The 19,506-nt window shown below is 36.9% G+C and overlaps 2 protein-coding genes across 4 annotated transcripts in view; both read right to left on the reverse strand.

Moving 5' to 3' along the window:
* Window positions 1–1,081, reverse strand: part of LOC117316433 (myb-like protein X) — a 42,798-nt gene extending 41,717 nt beyond the window's left edge. For 2 of the 3 annotated variants that reach the window (XM_033871008.1, XM_033871006.1), the window contains exon 1: window positions 911–1,081. In XM_033871008.1, coding sequence (XP_033726899.1) covers window positions 911–925 — 15 coding nt within the window. In that variant the 5' untranslated portion in view covers window positions 926–1,081. The remainder of the gene's footprint in view (window positions 1–910) is intronic. The other variant, XM_033871007.1, reaches the window with a different exon arrangement.
* Window positions 1,082–5,628: 4,547 nt separating this feature from the next.
* On the reverse strand, window positions 5,629–15,511 carry LOC117316246 (cip1-interacting zinc finger protein-like). The gene is made up of 4 exons (XM_033870785.1): window positions 15,272–15,511; window positions 14,099–14,483; window positions 9,402–11,589; window positions 5,629–7,830 (listed from the first exon to the last, which is right to left on the reverse strand). Exons 1-3 carry the CDS (start codon window positions 15,509–15,511, stop codon window positions 10,052–10,054), a joined length of 2,163 nt encoding a protein of 720 aa, XP_033726676.1. The 3' UTR covers window positions 5,629–7,830; window positions 9,402–10,051.
* Between the last annotated feature and the right edge of the window lie 3,995 nt (window positions 15,512–19,506).

Here is a 19,506-nt window from a genome sequence, read left to right on the forward strand (position 1 = left end):
ATTGTGTCTTCATCTGAATACAACCGCCTTGCCTCTGCCCCTTCTCGACACTCACAAACCACAGTGCCCACCCCAACCCCTCCTCACGGACAACAGTGACCTTCAATCTCCAATGGAGGAGACATGCCTCCAGAATGACCATATGGGAATTGCACACCCCTCCGCCCATCACGGTAACCCCCACCCACGCCTCTCCCCCTCCGTAACAGAGGTGTCTGTGTCCAACTCCTAGACTTTGTCCCTACAAGACCACGAATGAAACACTGTTCTGTTTGTGTCCTTAATAATTCAAGATTGTTCTCGGTGGGGGAGTGTATTTCGAATTTTAAACAGTTATGGCATACAGTAATAGGCTAACAGTCTGTGCTACAATAGTCTCTAATACAGGTAACTGTCCTCAGGTAAACATGAATTTATTAGCGAAGGGGATTATCGAACCGTACACCATAAGTTTTAATTATACAGTCAGATTAGTCGACAAACATCGGGTCGTAAAATTTATGTACATTTCATGTAGAGGACGAGATATCTTGTAGAAATCGGGTTCAATTTATTTGAAATAAAATACATACTTTCTGTTTATACAGCACGTGGATACACTATATATTATCCGTCTGTTTGGTCATGTTTTTAATATACTAGTGTATGTTAATATAAGGCAGCATACTATAATATGTCGTGGTTTTAAAACACAGGTGTTCCGCTGATACAGGTGTGTGTATTATCTATAGACCATTAGATAAAACGATAGCACTTCAATTGTTATATATAATGTATTATATATACACGTATATATATAGACATGCTTATATACATATCAATATACAAATGAAAAATAAATAACTGAAACAAAACAAAAATATATGGAATCAAGAAGTTAATTTTGTATAAAAAGAAATGTATGACTTACCCCTTTAGAGGCCATCTTATCTATGTTTTTAAAAATCCTCTTGTATTTTCGATGTCCACTATTATTATGTGCTTACTCGAATGAGCTAACCTCTATATGGTTCTATACATGTGTTGGTGAACATACACATAAAGGCTAACTGTTCATTGAGGCGGCGTCATGTCGCCATGACGACACACACCGGTGCGACCCGAAGAAATCTCTCGGAGCGCGACACCAATTCCGTTAAATGGTTCACTGCGTGGAATACACACCAAGCAGGTCGCATTTTTACGAGCACGTGTTTGAGAGAGACTGGCAGACATAGCCAACTTAAACTATGAGATACACTGACATATTTTCTTAGTATGTGATCAGTATAAAGTTCCGAGGATGTCCGAATAAGTGTACTTAGCGTGACAATTTATTTGGAATTTTAATTGTTTTCGATGATGTCTGTCATGACATTACCTGCCAATACATTATTAAAATCAAACTATGTTTTGCTTTATATACATATATATATATATACATGTATATTATTGTCTTCTTTAGTCAATATAGTATATAGTACTTCTAGACCACTGCCGCTCTATTGAAATAAAAAGCTTACGTGATTTGATATCAACTGTGTTTAATGGATTTAACGGAAATTCGACATACATATAAATGTAACTTTCCACTCATTTTTTTCCAAAACAGGACATATTATTTTTTTCTCACAATTTTAGTCCATTTGGTAATCAACATTAACCCTAACCATTTTTAAGAATCCTGATCAAAATCTGCGCCATTTACAAAGAAAACGATTATCACGTTTTGATAATGTCCAACTGCCGGGAAAAAAATCCCGGAATTTTCGGTCTAATTTCTGCTTTTGGAAATTTTAGCATCTTGATTTTTCCCCCCGAAATTACTGCTTCTTGCTTAGATTATGTAGCAAAGCTTGACAGTGAGCCCTATCGGAGTCATTCGACATCATCGATATGCTCATACAATACTGCCACTAGCGATTACAGTCCCTACATGTGATTTTTAAATGTCAAAGCTCGCTTGACAGACGAAGGTCGGCCCCGGGATCATTTCTTTCGAAAACACCGGCACAGCTTTTATGTCGTTATTCGATTTATAAAAAAACGGAACTTAAATACCTGTAATCGATTTCTACAATTAATATACAAATAACTAAAGCGCTCGTGGGTATAGACTCGTGTTAGCTGGCTAAATGCCGGAACCGGACAACGGGAATCATCCGGAAATATGCCAGGTCCGTAAAGAATTCTGATTTAAATCAATATATATATATTAGTACCTGCGTGATACGCTGATAAGTACACGATCTTGAGTAATTGAGAATAAGCTTATACGATCCAATTTGGCTGATTATCTTCAAGAAAAATCAATTTTCTAGGTAGGTGTTTATGTAACTATATCGTGCAAGGGAATCGTATACCAGTATAGATAAATTCGTTGTCATAAGTGCTTAGAGTGCAATTTTTATTCTGAACCAGAAAACCGTATTTGTTAAATAATCCGGAAATTCCTTACACCGAAACGATATTTGGACAAACGGAACCTTATTTAAATTGTACCTAGCAATAATATTGTTACCAGCTATCACTCTCAGTATATAAGTACAACCATACATGCTATGCGATTTGACTGTATATAACAACGTCTGGTCATAAATATCGTATGACATCCTGTTACAGCACTATCGTAAAGTCATACTTGTATAGGGATGGTAATGCAACGCTAATATGTACATTGTAACGCTAATCCGGACAATATAACACTTGTCTGAGTAATAAAACATTAATCTGGACAATTTAACACTTATCCGAATGTCACAATAATCCTGACAATGTTAAACTAAAATCGACAATGTTACACTGATCCAGCCAATGTTACACTGATCCAGCCAATGTAAAACTATTCCGGACAATGTTACACTATTCCGGACAATGTTACACTAATCCGGATAATGTTAAACTAATCCTGACAATGTCACAATAATCCTGACAATGTTACTCTAATCCGGATAATGTTACACTAATCCGGACAATGTTACGCTAATCCGGATAATGTTACACTAATCCGGACAATGTTACTCTAATTCGGACAATGTTACGCTAATCCGGATAATGTTACACTAATCCGGACAACGTTACTCTAATTCGGACAATGTTACACTAATCCGGATAATGTTACACTAATTCGGATAATGTTACTCTAATTCGGATAATGTTACACTAATTCGGACAATGTTAAACTAATCCGGACAATGTTACACTTCTCCGGACAATGCTACACTAATCAGGATAATGTTACACTAATTCGGATAATGTTACTCTAATCCGGACAATGTTACCAAAATCTGGACACTGTTACATTAATCCCGACAATGTTACACTAATCATGACAATGTAACACCAATCCGGACAATAATACACTAATCCGGACAATATTACACTGATATTGATAATGTCAAACTAATCCGGACAATGTCACAATAATCCGGACAATGTTACACTTCTCCGGACAATGTTACACTTCTCCGGACAATGTTACACTTCTCCGGACAATGTTACACTAATCCGGACAATGTTACTCTAAATTCGGACAATCTTACACTAATCCGGACAATGTTACACTTATCCGGACAATGTTAAACTAATTCGGACAATGTTACACTAATCCGGACAATGTCACAATAATCCGGACAATGTTACACTAATCCGGACAATGTTACACTTATCCGGACAATGTTACACTTATCATGACAATGTTACTCTAATCCTGACAATGTAACACTAATCGGACAATGTTACACTAATCCGGACAATGTTACACTAATCCGGACAATGTTACACTAATCCGGACAATGTTACACTAATCCGGACAATGTTACACTAATCCGGACAATGTTACACTAATCCGGACAATGTTACACTAATCCGGACAATGTTACAATAATCCGGACAATGTTACACTAATCCGGACAATATTACACATATATTGATAATGTCACAATAATCCGGACAATGTTCCACTTATCCGGACAATGTCACAATAATCCGGACAGTGTTACACTTATACGGACAATGAAACACTAATCCGGATAATGTTACACTAATCCGGACAATGTTACACTTATCCGGACAATGTTACACTAATATTGATAATGTCAAACTAATCCGGACAATGTAATAATAATCCGGACAATGTAACACTAATCCAGACAATATTACACTAATCCGGACAATGTAACACTGATTCGTACAATGTTAAACTAATATTAACAATGTTACACATATTCAGATAATGTTACACTTATCCGGACAATGTTACACTAATCCTGACAATGTAACACCAATCCGGACAATATTACACCAATCCGGACAATATTACACTAATCCGGACAATATTACACTAATCCGGACAATATTACACTAATCCGGACAATGCCACACTAATCCGGACAATGTTAAACTAATCTGGACAATGCCACACTAATCTGGACAATGTTACACTAATCATGACAATGTTACACTAATCTGGACAATGTTACACTAATCATGACCATGTTACACTAATCATGACAATGTTACACTCATGACAATGTTACACTAATCATGACAATGTCACAATAATCCGGACAATGTTACATTAATCCGGACAATAATACACTAATTCGGATAATGTTACACTAATCCGGACAATGTTACACTAATCATGATAATGTTACACTAATCATGACAATGTTACACTATTCATGACAATGTCACAATAATCCGGACAATGTTACACTAATCCAGACAATGTTACACTAATCCGGACAATGTTACACTAATTCGGATAATGTTACACTAATCCGGACAATGTTACACTAATCCGGACAATGTTACACTAATCCGGACAATGTTACACTTATCCTGACAATGTCACAATAATCCTGACAATGTCACAATAATCCTGACAATGTTTCACTTATCCTGACAATGTCACACTAATCCGGACAATGTCAGAATAATCCGGACAATGTTTCACTAATCCGGACAATGTAACACTAATCTGGACAATGTTACACTAATCCGGACAATGTTACACTAATCCGGACAATGTCAGAATAATTCTGACAATGTCACGATAATCATGACAATGTTACACTAATCCTGACAATGTTACACTAATCCGGACAATGTCACAATAATCCTAACAATGTTACAATAATCCTGACAATGTTACAATAATCCTGACAATGTTACACTAATCCGGACAATGTTACACTAATCCTGACAATGTTACACTAATCCGGACAATGTCACAATAATCCTAACAATGTTACACTAATCCGATAAGGTATAGCTATTTCGGACAATAAACCATTACTTCAGATAGTGTAACATTAATCTGGACAGTGTAGCACTAATCAGGACAATTTACGTGTTACTCTAATCCAGATTTTGTACCGTTAATCCGGACAATATTACACCGTTATAAACAATTAATATGTCGCACTTAATTGGATAATGTAACACTATTTTGGACATATTTCTATTTTATCATATTCAAAATTACGATATTAGAATTAATAAGATAATAAGTCTGTAAGAGTTGTGTCCCTTCTCTTCAGGTGTTTGAGAAAGACCAACTTGTCATTAATCCTAATTCACTATATATCAACGCGAAGAGAAATAGAGCATGACGAATCTGAGATAAAGGTAGATTAGGCAAAGAAAAGTCATACATTTTAATTACGTGATCGTCATGATCCTATGAAAAATGATCTTTATAAAGCCCATTTTTCAGAAAACTCCAACTGCAATGCGAACACAACTGTGAAAACTCCTCTCATTTCCTATTACACTGTAAAAAAAATCGAACTCGAAGCATAATGCTTTAATCTCTAACTGGTACAATGACATCCAGATTTAACATTTAATATGAGCTTGTCCTATCAATTGCTCAGATTGATATTTCTATTATCATTCTTTGCTTTCTTTCTCTTCCTGCCACTCTCCTCCTTTTCAAGCTAAACACCTCCATCCAACACCAGCTGTTTAAGGACCAGTAAAATGTATCATTTATCGATTATTTATTTTATGAAATATATCAGTAAATTTCATGTCGTATTGAGTGTAAATGGTTTCACTGATCTTGTCGGTGAAGGAAGCTAAGGATATGTATTCGAAATAAGACCAAAGAAGGATTTCGAGTTAATATGAAGACTGGTACACTTAGCACAGTGACTAATAACATAAAACAGAATTTGTGTGTTAGAAAAGCAGTCTACTTACGTCGATAAGTACAAAACCCTGTACACCATTACATTCTACTTTTTCGTTGGTGTTCCTTATCTACTCCGCTCCTTTCTATATTTATCCTCGTCTTCGTTAAAATACAATATAAGTATACATAATCTGTGGCATGACAAATTTTGTAACGGAAAGGACCCAAGTAATTTGTATAACTTTTTTTCCAATCCATTTGCTTTTATCTTCAATAAAACTGAATTAAACTAATTTAAACTAATCAATATTTGACAGATAATTATCAAAAGTAAATATACATAGATTTTATGTTTGTATGCAAAATCGAATCCATACGCTTTACGGAGATAGTGTTACTGTACATGTACGACCGCCTCAGGTACGGAAGTCTTGTTGAAATCTACACCGCCATATGTTGACTTTGTTTTCAAATTAAGCGGCCAGACCGTTAAATATATATTCGTACACGTAATTTCTAAAATAAAAATGCGAATACCTGCTAATATAATTAAAACTTCATGTCTTTATTTATTTACCTCGATAATGTATGACGTAGACGTCGTAGCATCGGACTTATCGTGATAAAGAGAGGTATTTCTATTTTATACAAGTTCAGCGTACAGAGCAATCAAGACGACAAGAGTTCTGTCCCTTTGATAAAGGTGAGTGCATATGATTAAATATATGGTTATACATTTATATGAATATTTACAATACTGTAAGCTCCTAGAGGTTCATTATAACTTATTCATTGTAAATGTGTGATTTATTGCTGTGAAAATTAAAAAAAATATTAATTATCTTTTTTATTTATTAATAATCAATAAAATAATCTAAGCAAAAGCTGAAATTAATCTGTTGTCACAATCGTGACATTTCCTATCAATTATTGATTTGAATATAAAAAAAAACCACAATGCTGTTTTATAGTCACGTGTTATAAATTGATGTAATTCGTAGCGGCCGTGTAATTCGTGGAGCTTCTGTTTTATCTAGAGCGATCGAAATGGTACGTTTTGACTATGTCTTTATCAATACCAGAGACCTATATACTAGTACATGTATATAGGTCTCTGTCAATACACGGTAAATTGTTACCATTACGATATGATTAAGTGTCAGACTCACACCTTACACACCCCTTTAAAACTTTTAATCTTAAAACTTAGTTTGCAGAAACTTTATGGAATTACAGTTGTGTATCGATCAACAAGCTGCTGATGTATAGATGAAACTGAAATCAATATCTACTGTATATATTAGATGTGGAACTCTTTTATACAGAAAACACAGAAATGTAACATATTGTACGCCCTTAAGGTAATCAACAAAAAACAAGGGATTTTAAATGATCGTCAAAGTATCCAGGTCATAAAGTACTTTTGTCTCTTCGGAATCACTCAAGTGGGACGATGTCCCTATATTTATTTATATTGTACTTTTGTCATTTCGGAATCACTCGTGTGGGACAATGCCTTCCATATTGATAGTGGCGATATCTGTGATGAAGTTGACTGTTATGATGATGAATATAATCTGTTTTGTATGACCACGGAATATTAATAAGACAGACACTATGGGACAAATGGATAGAGAGAAATTAAATCTGTCATCTGTCATCCTCGTCAGAATCGTCGTTTCCTCCATTTCCTTCACCATCGGTGTAATCTGTGAACAAAAGATAATGATATATTTAAAACCACAAAAATAAATAAATAAATAAATAAATAAATAAACATTGATCGAAATAAATAAAATGAAATATATTAATATTGACAGAAAACAAAACTATATATTGACCACGATTACAAAATGAAATATAATAACTTGAAATGACAAAATAATAAAAAAAAAATTAAACGAGTTTTTTTTTCAGAAAAAAAAAATAAATCAGAAGGAAAAAAACACGCTAAAATTGACCGAAAGCAAATAAAAATTGACAGCAACTTTAAATAAATAAATAAATGAAAAAAAATAAATATTGACCAAAAACACCTTGTATTACGTATTTTACGTACATAAACCTATATATTTATCAGGAGTTATACTTGTTACGTAGGGATCTCATTTATTTTTGTGCTATTTCCTTAATGGGCCATAACCCACTCCTAAGTATATGTAAAAAGTTCCCAAAATATACTTGGAAAATAGTTGACCTGATATTGTTATCAATCACTTATGAAGAGAAAGGAGTTACGTGTAAGTTGTGTGAAAAATGTTCAACAGATATTGTATCGCATTTAATTGTGAATGTCCAGTGCTCTACCTCACGCGTGATATTTTTCTTGATAAAGTGGTAAATACTATAAATATCCAAGATTATGTGAAATTTTCATTTCTGGAAGATAATTATCAAACAGACTTTTTACTAGGTAGTCGTACCCACGTTCAATTAGAAGAAGATGAGTGGGAACGTTTAATGCTGGTAGTTGCGGATGGTGTTGAGATGTTGCTGGACGATATGAAATCTAAACTTTCATAACCTGACATAATGATAATGTAACATTTCATTCATTCTAATATTGTAAATATTCTTTTGTTGTTTTGAATTTGTATTGTCAAATCTCTTGAAAGAGGAAATAAAGAGTCTGTCTGACTGTCTATGTGTTATAACGTAAGAAGTGTTTGATACTGGTTGATATCCCCTAGTTTTTGTCACGTCCTTAACTTCCATTGGGACTTAAACCGAAGTTGACCTATATTTATATGGTGGGTGTCGCCGTGACCTAGATTTGAATGGCGGGTGTCGCAATGACCTAGATTTGAATGGCGGGTGTCGTAGATAAAGTAGAAGACGCTAAGTCTTCCGGATCACATGGAATTCTTCTCCTTGTACATTTTTAGGAGTCTCCACTTGTATATACATATTTTATCCTCGTTTCATCGATATTTTTTACTGAGTTATGGTTTCTTTATTACATTGTGTGTATTGGTATTCTTTGATGTACGTGCATTATTTTAGAATTATTTCATGAATTAGGATCATTTCATCTTACTGCTACGATTCAAAATAATTATGCATATTAAAAGCAATATATTTCAGCTTATACATGTAAGGTCATTTCAGTCTGTGAAACGGACTAAAATATATACATACTAAACTTAGTATTGCAGCTTATATATCAAGGGTTAAGATAATAGCCAGAGAAGGAAAAGAAGTGTCAGAATGTTTAGGGTTAGGTTCAAAGGAGACGTCGAAATATCCAGGCAGGTTTTACATATTTTGTCGTCATACTAACCTATTGTCTGAGCCTCGTTGTTATAACCCTCATGACCTGTATAGTCATTGTATCCATTTTGCGAATATCCATTTGCTTCGTTGTTGTCGTACTGCGTGTTTTCCTGACCATACCCGTTTTGTTCGTTGTATTCGTACATTCCGTTTTGCGTATTACGCCCTCCCTGTGCGTCATATCCGGTACTATGACGTGCCCAGATTGCGGTGTGCGTGGGAACACTTTGCTGCCAACTATTTGTTCTGTCGTTGACCCGTCGTTCCCAACTATTTGTTCTGTCGTTGACCCGTCGTTCCCAACCATTGTTATTCGTTTCTGTTCCGGCCCAACTTGTGGACTGTGGGTTTTCTGGATAACTTCCCCATGCTTCTTGTGAAGGGCTGTGTGGTTGGCTTTGTGGCCAAGAACTTGACGTATCAATTTGATTGGGACCGTTGGACCGGAATTCTCCAACATGCTCCGTTGGAGGGTCCTCTGTAGTTGATACAGGTACCGTACCCTCCCCTTCTCGATATCTCGAAACTTGATTCGACATCAAGTCATGCTGCTGGCCTGTTCTGACTACTTCTTGATTCTCAAAATGAGAAAGAGAGGGACTGGTTCGTCTCATGTAATCCGGTGCATATGGATCTGGGTTGTGTTTATCGAATTCATTAACATATGGCCGATCTTGCGTTCCACTTGGATCGGACCAAGAATTCTGCGTCAATGTTTGCGGGGTGTGATAGGAAGACTTTTGTCCCTGATGATTGCCTAAAGTAGCCTGTAGGTTTTCGTCTGCGTTCAAAACCCTGGTTTTCGACAGGAGGCGGATCGTAATGTGCATGTCTTGTTTCGGATGGATCTATACCATATATAGAACTAGAGTGAGTTTCCCAACCGTTGTTTGTTGGTATAGAAATCTCTATATGATGTAACTCCTGATGACGTGGTTTTGGTCTTCGGCGTGAAAATGAATCTAGACTGTTGTCGTGATGTTGGGGTGGGATTTCGTATGGCTGGTGATCCCTTGCATCCGTGTGTCTTTCACGATATGCTGGTTGGTCAAACGTTTGTATGTGTCTTTGGTCATATTGTGGATGCTCGGATGTTTTAGTGGTAGGACGGTTGGATGAATGATGAGGAGACGATTCTCTGTGAAACATATCGTTGTTTGTGTTGATTTGGTTGTCACTCACTTCAAATTGTTGAAACCTGTTGGATTTAAATCTGTTGGAAAAGGGATGATTTCTATCTACAGGAGGATCGGAGCTAAATAAATCTAGTTGTTGCCTTCCTCCTCCAAAAATGTCATAAAGAGGTCGTCTTTCTCTCTCAGGAAGGCGTTCTGTGGCAGATTCAAACGGCAGATCTTGTGCCAGTGCGGGAGACGGCATTTGTCCCGTTTTATCAGTCTTTGTAATTTCTTTAATGTTATCTAAGGAATGCGCCATGGGTTTGTCACGTGTTCGTCGAGCAGAGATGTCTACTTCTATGGCTTTCGTTACAGATTCTGTTTCAACAGTATGATTGGATGTTTCAGTAGTTTCTCCCTCAAACGAATACGTAGGTATTTGTGATATAGATTGGTTGTCTACCCTTGTCAAATCTTCCGGTCGTGTAACAGGCTGTACTTCCGGTCGCACAACAGGTTGTACTTCCGGTTGAGCAAAAGGTTGTACTTCCAGTCGTGTAACAGGTTGTACTTCCGCTCGCGCAACAGGTTGTACTTCGGGTCGTGAAATAGGTTGTTCTTCTGGTTGTGTGACAGGTTGTACTTCCGGTCGTGTAACAGGTTGTACTTCTGGCCTTGTGACAGGTTGTACTTCCGGTTGAACAAAAGGTTGTACTTCCGGTCGTGTAACAGGTTGTACTTCCGCTCGCGCAACAGGTTGTACTTCGGGTCGTGAAATAGGTTGTTCTTCTGGTTGTGTGACAGGTTGTACTTCCGGTCGTGTAACAGGTTGTACTTCTGGCCTTGTGACAGGTTGTACTTCCGATTTAGTTGTATTATCCTGAGTTATGTATTGACCAATTGAGCTATCGAGGCCGAGAATATCAAAACTTTCCTGAGGCAAAGCTGACGCTAATATATCGTTAATCAACGAATCAGTGTTTGATACACTGTCTAAATCCAAGGGTTTACTTTCAGTTGTGTTTGTTGTTGGCAGTTCTTCAAAAGTATGTTGCTCATTAACACCTATGAGGTGAACTATTTATATCACTTGCTTCTGCCAAACGGAAAGCATCGGTTAGGGCTTTAAAAGCATTGCTATAAAAGTCAATTGATTCAGTGTTTTGTGGAATCGGAACTAACGACGGATTATCCGTAGGGTTATGCATTTGTTGAACGTCAGACTGATTTCGCAGATCTTCAAATGGATTCTGTATGATTGTTCTATGTGTCTTTGTTCCGGAGGAGACGCCGAATTGGCGGCCCGATAGAAAATCTAAAGCTGGTGGCAAGGCGGCAGGCTGGCCAGGTTCGGTAACTGTAGGGGGTAAGGTGGATTTTGCTGTTAGGAAAACAAAAAGGGACAACATAATAGGATATATTAAAATACAACTGAATGTAAATTTCTATGATAACTTAATACTAGTATGCTTAAAACTTCCGTACTTCTTACTTATAATCGAGAGAAAAAACGTGAACAAGGTAGGGAAAAACACATTTGTCTGAAACCCTTGAAAGCGGACTAATAAAGAAGGAAGGGTTTCAAAGACGTGTGTTTTTCGCATAAGGATGTTATAATTCAATACTGAATGGGAATTTACTGCGTAAGTATATGTTAATTCAGAGTTGCCTTGAAACAATCAAATTCATAAGGTGTTGCAGTTCACCCTCAATAGTGTTAAACTTTGATTTATAAGGCGAAGTATTTTTCAGGACAAATATGGGTATGTGGATATACGGACACATATACATGTATATCGGCATTGCCCTGTTTATCAACATGTACATGTATTTATACAAATGATATCATATCATGGTGACACTTAATTGAAGTAGTGTATGTACATAGCAAAATATTGAACATCGAAGCTAATTAGAAGGAGCGATAAACTTGATGGTGAATACGAAATAAATTATATATATAAATAGCAAACTCGATGTTATTTTCCCGGAACCCCCTATACTAGCTTACCGCAGACCAAAACATCAAAGATTTGGTAGTCAGTGGTAAGCTACCTTCACCCTCTCGTGCTACAGCCACTGGCTGTTTCGAGACATGTAGCAGTAAGAGGTGTAAACTCTGTCCGTACACCCACAGCACCAATTCATTCAATTGTGAGACTAATGGACAGAAATACCGCATCCTCCAGTCGGTCTCCTGCACATCGGCCAATGTAATACGCCTTGTTACGTGTGCCAAGTGTAGCATGCAGTATGTAGGGGAGACCAAAACACCACTCAATCTGAGGATCAACAACCACCGTTGTTCCATCAAACAGAGACGACAGGACATGCCAATAGCGAGATATTTCAACATGCCGAGCCACACATGGCATAACATGCAATTGGTCTCCATTGGTCACTGCAGGAGTTGAGATGACCAGCAACGCCTGAATAGGGAACGACATTGGATCAGCCAACTCCAAACCGGCTACCCACTCGGCATGCATGAAAGTTAATCCACTACTAATGTTACGTAGTTGAGGGACTCTCACAATAGAAACTCCTCACTATATGTCAAAACTGGAGATTTAGTCACCTCTATCATTCATTTGGAGTTCAAATGAAGTAATAAATATTTTTTCCAAATTATAGTTTGAAGTTCTCGCCACACACAAATTGATGTTTTGCACAGGTTCGTAACATAAAAGAGCACATGACTTAGGACCTTACAGCGGACGGGGGAAACGTCGTCCTCATATACAGCCATCCGGTTATCGTTACCCAAATGTAACTTTTCGACCAGCATTCTGTTGGAATTTTAATTTTTAAATTATGCATTCTACATAATTATGCATTTCTACATAATTATGCATTGCTACATAATTATTCATTTCTACATAAATACATTAATATTTTTTAAGATATTTATTCAATGTACGTTAGACAAACTAAATTTAGTTAACAATATGGGATTTGCCACCCGAAATTGTCACTGCTACCCGCGGTTTGGGCCGAGATTTGCCACCCGAAATTGTCACTGCTACCCGCGGTTTGGGCCGAGATTTGCGGGACGAAATGAACCTACCGCGTAGAAAAACAAAAATGTTCATTACATAGCACGCGCTGCCATCACATCGATTCAACTCGCGATGTTATTTTGCTAAACCTTTTAGTTATTTTATTTATTCATTTATTTATTTATTTATTTATTCACTTTTAGCATCTGTACACCACCCAAGATGTTTCTAATTAATTGTAATAGGCCCTTGGCGAATTAATTATCGACCAAGGGGATCGTTTTCACAACATAACGACATAACGACATTCTACGTTGTTTATACCCACTATATTTGTGTAACTGTTCTATGTCTATATGTGATTGTTTGTAATTTACTTGTGTCTTGATTAAGGGGCAGATTGCCTCGAAAATTTGACAATTTACTTATCAGTACTGTCGTTATTACTATCTATTTCTAGTAATACGCATCCAGCGAACATCTGTTTGTTAGGATCCAGTTTCTATATTGGACAAGCCAGACATTTGCTTGTATAAATAAATATTATATCAATGTATTCCTTGAAACACAGTATAAATTATTCTTACCATTTTTCGTTTGTTCATTCTCCATAATCCTCCTTTCTTCTAGCGCTAGTTTTTTGTTAACGTATTTCTCCATCAGATTTAAAGTTTCTTCATCCGATAGCGTTCGTTTCCACTTTTTCTTGGTAGAAGATTTTCTCCTGCGTTTTGTTTTCGATGGTTTGCTTTCTATCGGACGTCTACGATTGGATACTTTTCTCGTTGACGTCACTTCCGGTTTAAATAATTTTGGTGGTGGAACATTCCGCCTTTGAATCCACTCTGATGGGTTGTTGCTCTTTGGAATGCTTTCGATTGGGATCCACTCTGATTGCGTCCTCTGACCTTGTGGCCATTGTGTAAGCATTCCGCTTGGCTCTGGTATCCATGCATGGGTTGGCCTCTCTCGCTGTTCAATTGAAGGATGCATATTCAACATGGATCATTAAGTTAGCAGAAAAAATAATAATAAGTAAGAGCTAAGTAAATTTGAGATATTATCTTGTCTCTCTTAGTTTTCTCTTGACACAGTCTTACTCATTTACTTTGATCAAAATTACACACTTTAATTTTAATTTTAACATTTTAAACGTTGCATATTTTTAATTACATAGTAGAGTATTTTTGTATTTTGAAACCGATCTTGTAAATGTTGAAAATGGTTCTTAAAAATAAATAATAATAATGAGGACGGTTTACAGAAAGTTAGGTATGGTACAAGTAAGTTGATTCCTTGTAGGTAAAAATCTTAAAATTAAATGTTCTTTATATAAGCATACATTGTATATGCATATACAGCATATAAGTACCGCAGGATGTAAAATAGATTGAACAAAAATCGTGTGGGATGCCTGAGTAAACAATTCCAAACGTGAAAGCGTGGGAAACAAAATATCTTGAATTATTCAAACAAAATCATCAATCTGGTTTTTCCCGGATAATCTCTGGCTATTAGTTTAAATTTTTAATAGTTATAACACGCTTTGGTGTTGAACATATCGGTAAAGTAAGCGTTCAAGATGTCGAACTTTACTTATAGTATTTCAGCTTGATTTGGCATAATTCTTCAAATAATTAGATGAAGGATTAAAAAAAGCCAGAAAGCATCAATGACGGTATATTATCATCAGTGATCGTAATGATCAAAAAATGTCCGACTCTATTGAAGTACATGAACTTATAGGAAACACGACTTACCTTGAACGTGACGTCACCACGTCTCCGTGCAGATCGTGGCCATTGTTGAGTCTGGGAGTTGATGCCAAACACATTGTTCGTATTTCGAAAAGGTTGATTAACATAAGGCTGTCCTAACCGCTGTGTGGACACTGATCTGCTGATGGTGGCACGTGGGGGCTGGTTGACAACAAGCAAAGTTGCCCCTCCGAAATGCAGATACGTCAAAGGGGCAAGCAAAGTGATAAACAACCTCCCCATATTGTTCTGAAAGGTAAAATACATCTACCGTAAGTTTTATAATGTATATCTAGATATTGTCTTAATTCGATCCTCCTATTTGGCCAATTATAATCATATATTTACAATCACTCTGTAAGTGTTCATATTGAGGTGGGATCTCATTATAGTAGCTGGTGAATACTTCACCTGACAACACTCGGGACTCCCGTCCCATGCTATACAGAGCAAAGAGAGTAAAGTGTTTTTTTCCAAGGACACAACCACGACAGCACAGACCGGCCCGTCCAACACATGTAGGGAGCGTCGAACCACGCACCTCGGACCTGAGGTTACGTTGCCGGCGTTCAAACCGACTGAGCTATCGTGGTCCCTGTGAGTGTTCACAAATATATTCGAATGCTTATAGTGTGTATGACCTTCATTGTTTAATTATGCATATGCTTTCTCAGCCAATTGATAGTCAAACACACGAACCTCCATATACTAAAGAATGTTCTTAGTATTTTAGATTAGAATTATGCTAATGTCAACTGCTTTAAACTATAAATTACGCTAACAAGAAAGACGTCTGATGTTAACGACAGTAAATGACAGTCATCGCGTGCCCGTCCTGACGTCACAACCGAATTAATGGGAGCGACGACAGCTCACTGTCACAATGTCTGTTTATGCAGTCGATGATGAATAATTTATTTTGTTTTTTTATCGAATTAGAATATTCATAAGACAGCAGGAAATGCAAATACAAGCATCAGACTTTCCGTGCCCTGCAGGTAGGGCGTAAGAATTGCACCTGCTCTCGTCCCCATTGCATGATCCTAAGATGCGACTAAATTTGGCATCCTATATTTTTCTTCTCTTTGTAAAACAATTTTCTTCTTCCTTATGTCTCCCTTGACTATGCCTCTTTTTTGGCCTTCAATTGAGGGTTCGCACTTGTGAGGAAAGCTTTGGGATCTGTCCTATGGCCGATACATAGCAGAGTACATAAAGATTGTAGTTGCTACGCCTGATTAACGCTCAGCATTTTGAGATAGGGATGAATTGTCCGTCCGTTGTCAGTATAACGTGACCTGATGGGTGTCCTGGTGGATGTTTCTCCAGCAGTATGCTTCTGTGAGGTAGCACTATAAAGTCGGCATCAATTTATCACAACGAGGCAAACACGTATACATGCGCGTACACAACACATGCATGCATCTCGCATACAAGGGACCATAATTGTTGATAGGACGTTTAAAAATGCTAAACTAAACCAAATATATGCTATAAGACAGTTTAGTGCTGAAGTATAGTATCTGAACTAAAAGGATTACACGTATTCAAACATGTGGTGTAATTCTTAGACACGTGAGCTAAATTCAATTCAATTTCACGCCGAGCTACATCCGTGCAATGTCGAAATGTTCCTTTAGTTTAAAAAAATGTAAACTTAATTTATTTCACAACCATTGCGAATCAAGTTATATCAACTTATGTTAATCACGCTTGTTGGCCCGAATGGAAGCGCACGAGGGGTCGTACTGTAGGAGGAAACCGGAGTACCCGGAGAAAACCCACGTGGTCGGGCAGGTGATCCATACCTTTTGTTAACCGATCGGGGAATCGAACCCCGGCCGCCTAGGTAAGAGGCAATAGTGTTGTCACTGTGCCACCCGACCATCCTTTAGTTTGAATCAGTCGATCCTGACTCCGCTCGACGCTGCATGCTTTCAGCAGGATTTTTCAAGAAAGCGAACCTCCGGGGCACTCTTGCACTATGAGTGCTGGTAAATCATTAAAAATCGAACCTTGGAACAGTAAAGATCAGTTACGCAACATTTATTTTCAGAACGACTGTACGCGAAATGCCGCGATTGAGTGAAGCCGATAGAAGTCGGGCCATTGCTCTGAGAATGTATATGAATTCGCAACGTTTTATAGCCAAGCAATATGGTGTACATGTGACAACAATATCCCGTTTAGTTGGGCGTCTAAGAGTCACAGGGAGATTGGGTGACCGTCCGAGGAGCGGACGCCCGCGCATTACGTCGCGACGTCAAGATAGAGGCATACGTCTCTCACACACCTCCGTAACCGATTTCAAATGGCGACGGAGAAGGCACGTCAAGTTGTCGGCACTTTTGTCGGGATCAATGTTGAGGAGAGAAAGAACAGTGACTGATGCCAGCGGTGGGTACAAATGTTACTGATTTGGATCAGGAAATGGCAATGGGTACCATTGTTTTAACGGTAGTCATGGAAACACCGTCTTTGATAGACAGCAAAAATCATTAAAATGTGTTCAGCAATGATGAAATAATCGAGAAATCCACACCACGAACACATCATCAAAGAATCATGTACAATAATAAGTATCGAAAATAAACTAGAATATGTATTATTTTACATTTCTGTGTGACATGAAATGTTCACATTTTGCACGAGTTCAAGTTGTTAAAATAATCGATTAAATAGGTTGTATTAATTTTGAAATAAGAAATTATGTATAAAACACGAGCACCACTTATTAAAGTCACTGGATCTGGGATAGTTACATGAAAAAGTCCACCTTTCAGAGACACGACTCTCAAAATGAATAGATGAATTTGAAAAATACCGAAAATGATTTTGTTTTTACCTTCATAATCGCAATTAAGGAGACATTGGCGCTTGTTTTCAACCAACTTATTATAATCATACCAATAATAATTTCCTAACGATTTTCAAATTGTAATTTTTTATGTGGTAATATAATCATCAAGAAAGTTTCATACGCTGTGCCATTACACATTATATTGTCTTATCAATTAAAAGAGGCGGTGTTTCTGTGAGGGAAGTGATTTTGCCTTCAATACACAGTGTCTGGTATCATGGTTATAACGAGTTTGAAATGCCTTGCTTAAAGGGGCATTCCTTCGTCTGAATAACGTTTAGGCCGTCAAAATTAAACTTACTGGGAAATATGCATTTTTTCCAAGTAGTAAAAGTTATTATCTTTACATTATACTGTTTTACTGTGTTACTGTAAAGCTGTTTTACTCCAAAGATAAACCGAAGTTCTTCGAGTATTAAGTCCTAAAATCTCTTAATTCGACCCGACGTATCACTAATTACCGTAAAGGCATTCTGTATTTGTATACGATATGCCTTTTTCTTGTACATTTCGGCGTTGATTTTATTACATGTAGGCACAAACACTCATATAATCATCGGTAGGACATAGATTTCACCAATAGAAATGGTACATGTTTCCGAAGTCCGAACGAAGTAATGACCTTTAAGCATAAATGATTTAATATCTTGCTTTTGTGTTACGCATTTTCATTGACTTAAAAATATATTATGCGTACATAACACACAAAAATTACTTCAATTTTGGGTGCTCTGATAGGGCTGATTCAGAGAAGTGATAATTTGATAATTTCCAAAAGAGTCGATCAACAGAATTGGATTTTAGATAATGAGTGAGGATTAAAACACAAACAAAATCAAACGGATAGTACTCTAATTATAAACCTCTTCTCGGTTATTCAGGGTACACCCCTTACGATTTTTTGTTTCAAGACCGATACATTGAAATTTGAAAGTCGTAGATCCTGTTATTGTGTTCTAAGACTTAAACGTATATTATAAAACTTCGTACACTAAATATTCTATATATGTCATTTTAATTGAAGCATGGAATAAAATCGCAACAATAGACGCCATTCAAACGTAAACAACAAAATTATAATCCGTTACATAATTGCTAAAACATACATTGTTTGTGCTTAGAAACTGCGAAAATGTGAACCATTGAAAAAGAAATGATTATAGTATCTGAAATTGTCATAAACATATTACTGGCATGCACACACGAGCAAGCTTCACGTATTCACATTCTCATGCAAATTTGTGATCGACTATTGCTATATCGTCGGTTACACATCCGTTAATGTTAAAAAATATGACTTTTAGTTTATGAAAAAAACCTTGATATTATTTTTAAAACAGCAGAAAAGCCGTGCGGTTTTCCCAATTCAAAGCATATC

Source organism: Pecten maximus, chromosome 18 (genome assembly GCF_902652985.1).
Source record: "Pecten maximus chromosome 18, xPecMax1.1, whole genome shotgun sequence".
NCBI lineage: Eukaryota > Metazoa > Mollusca > Bivalvia > Pectinida > Pectinidae > Pecten > Pecten maximus.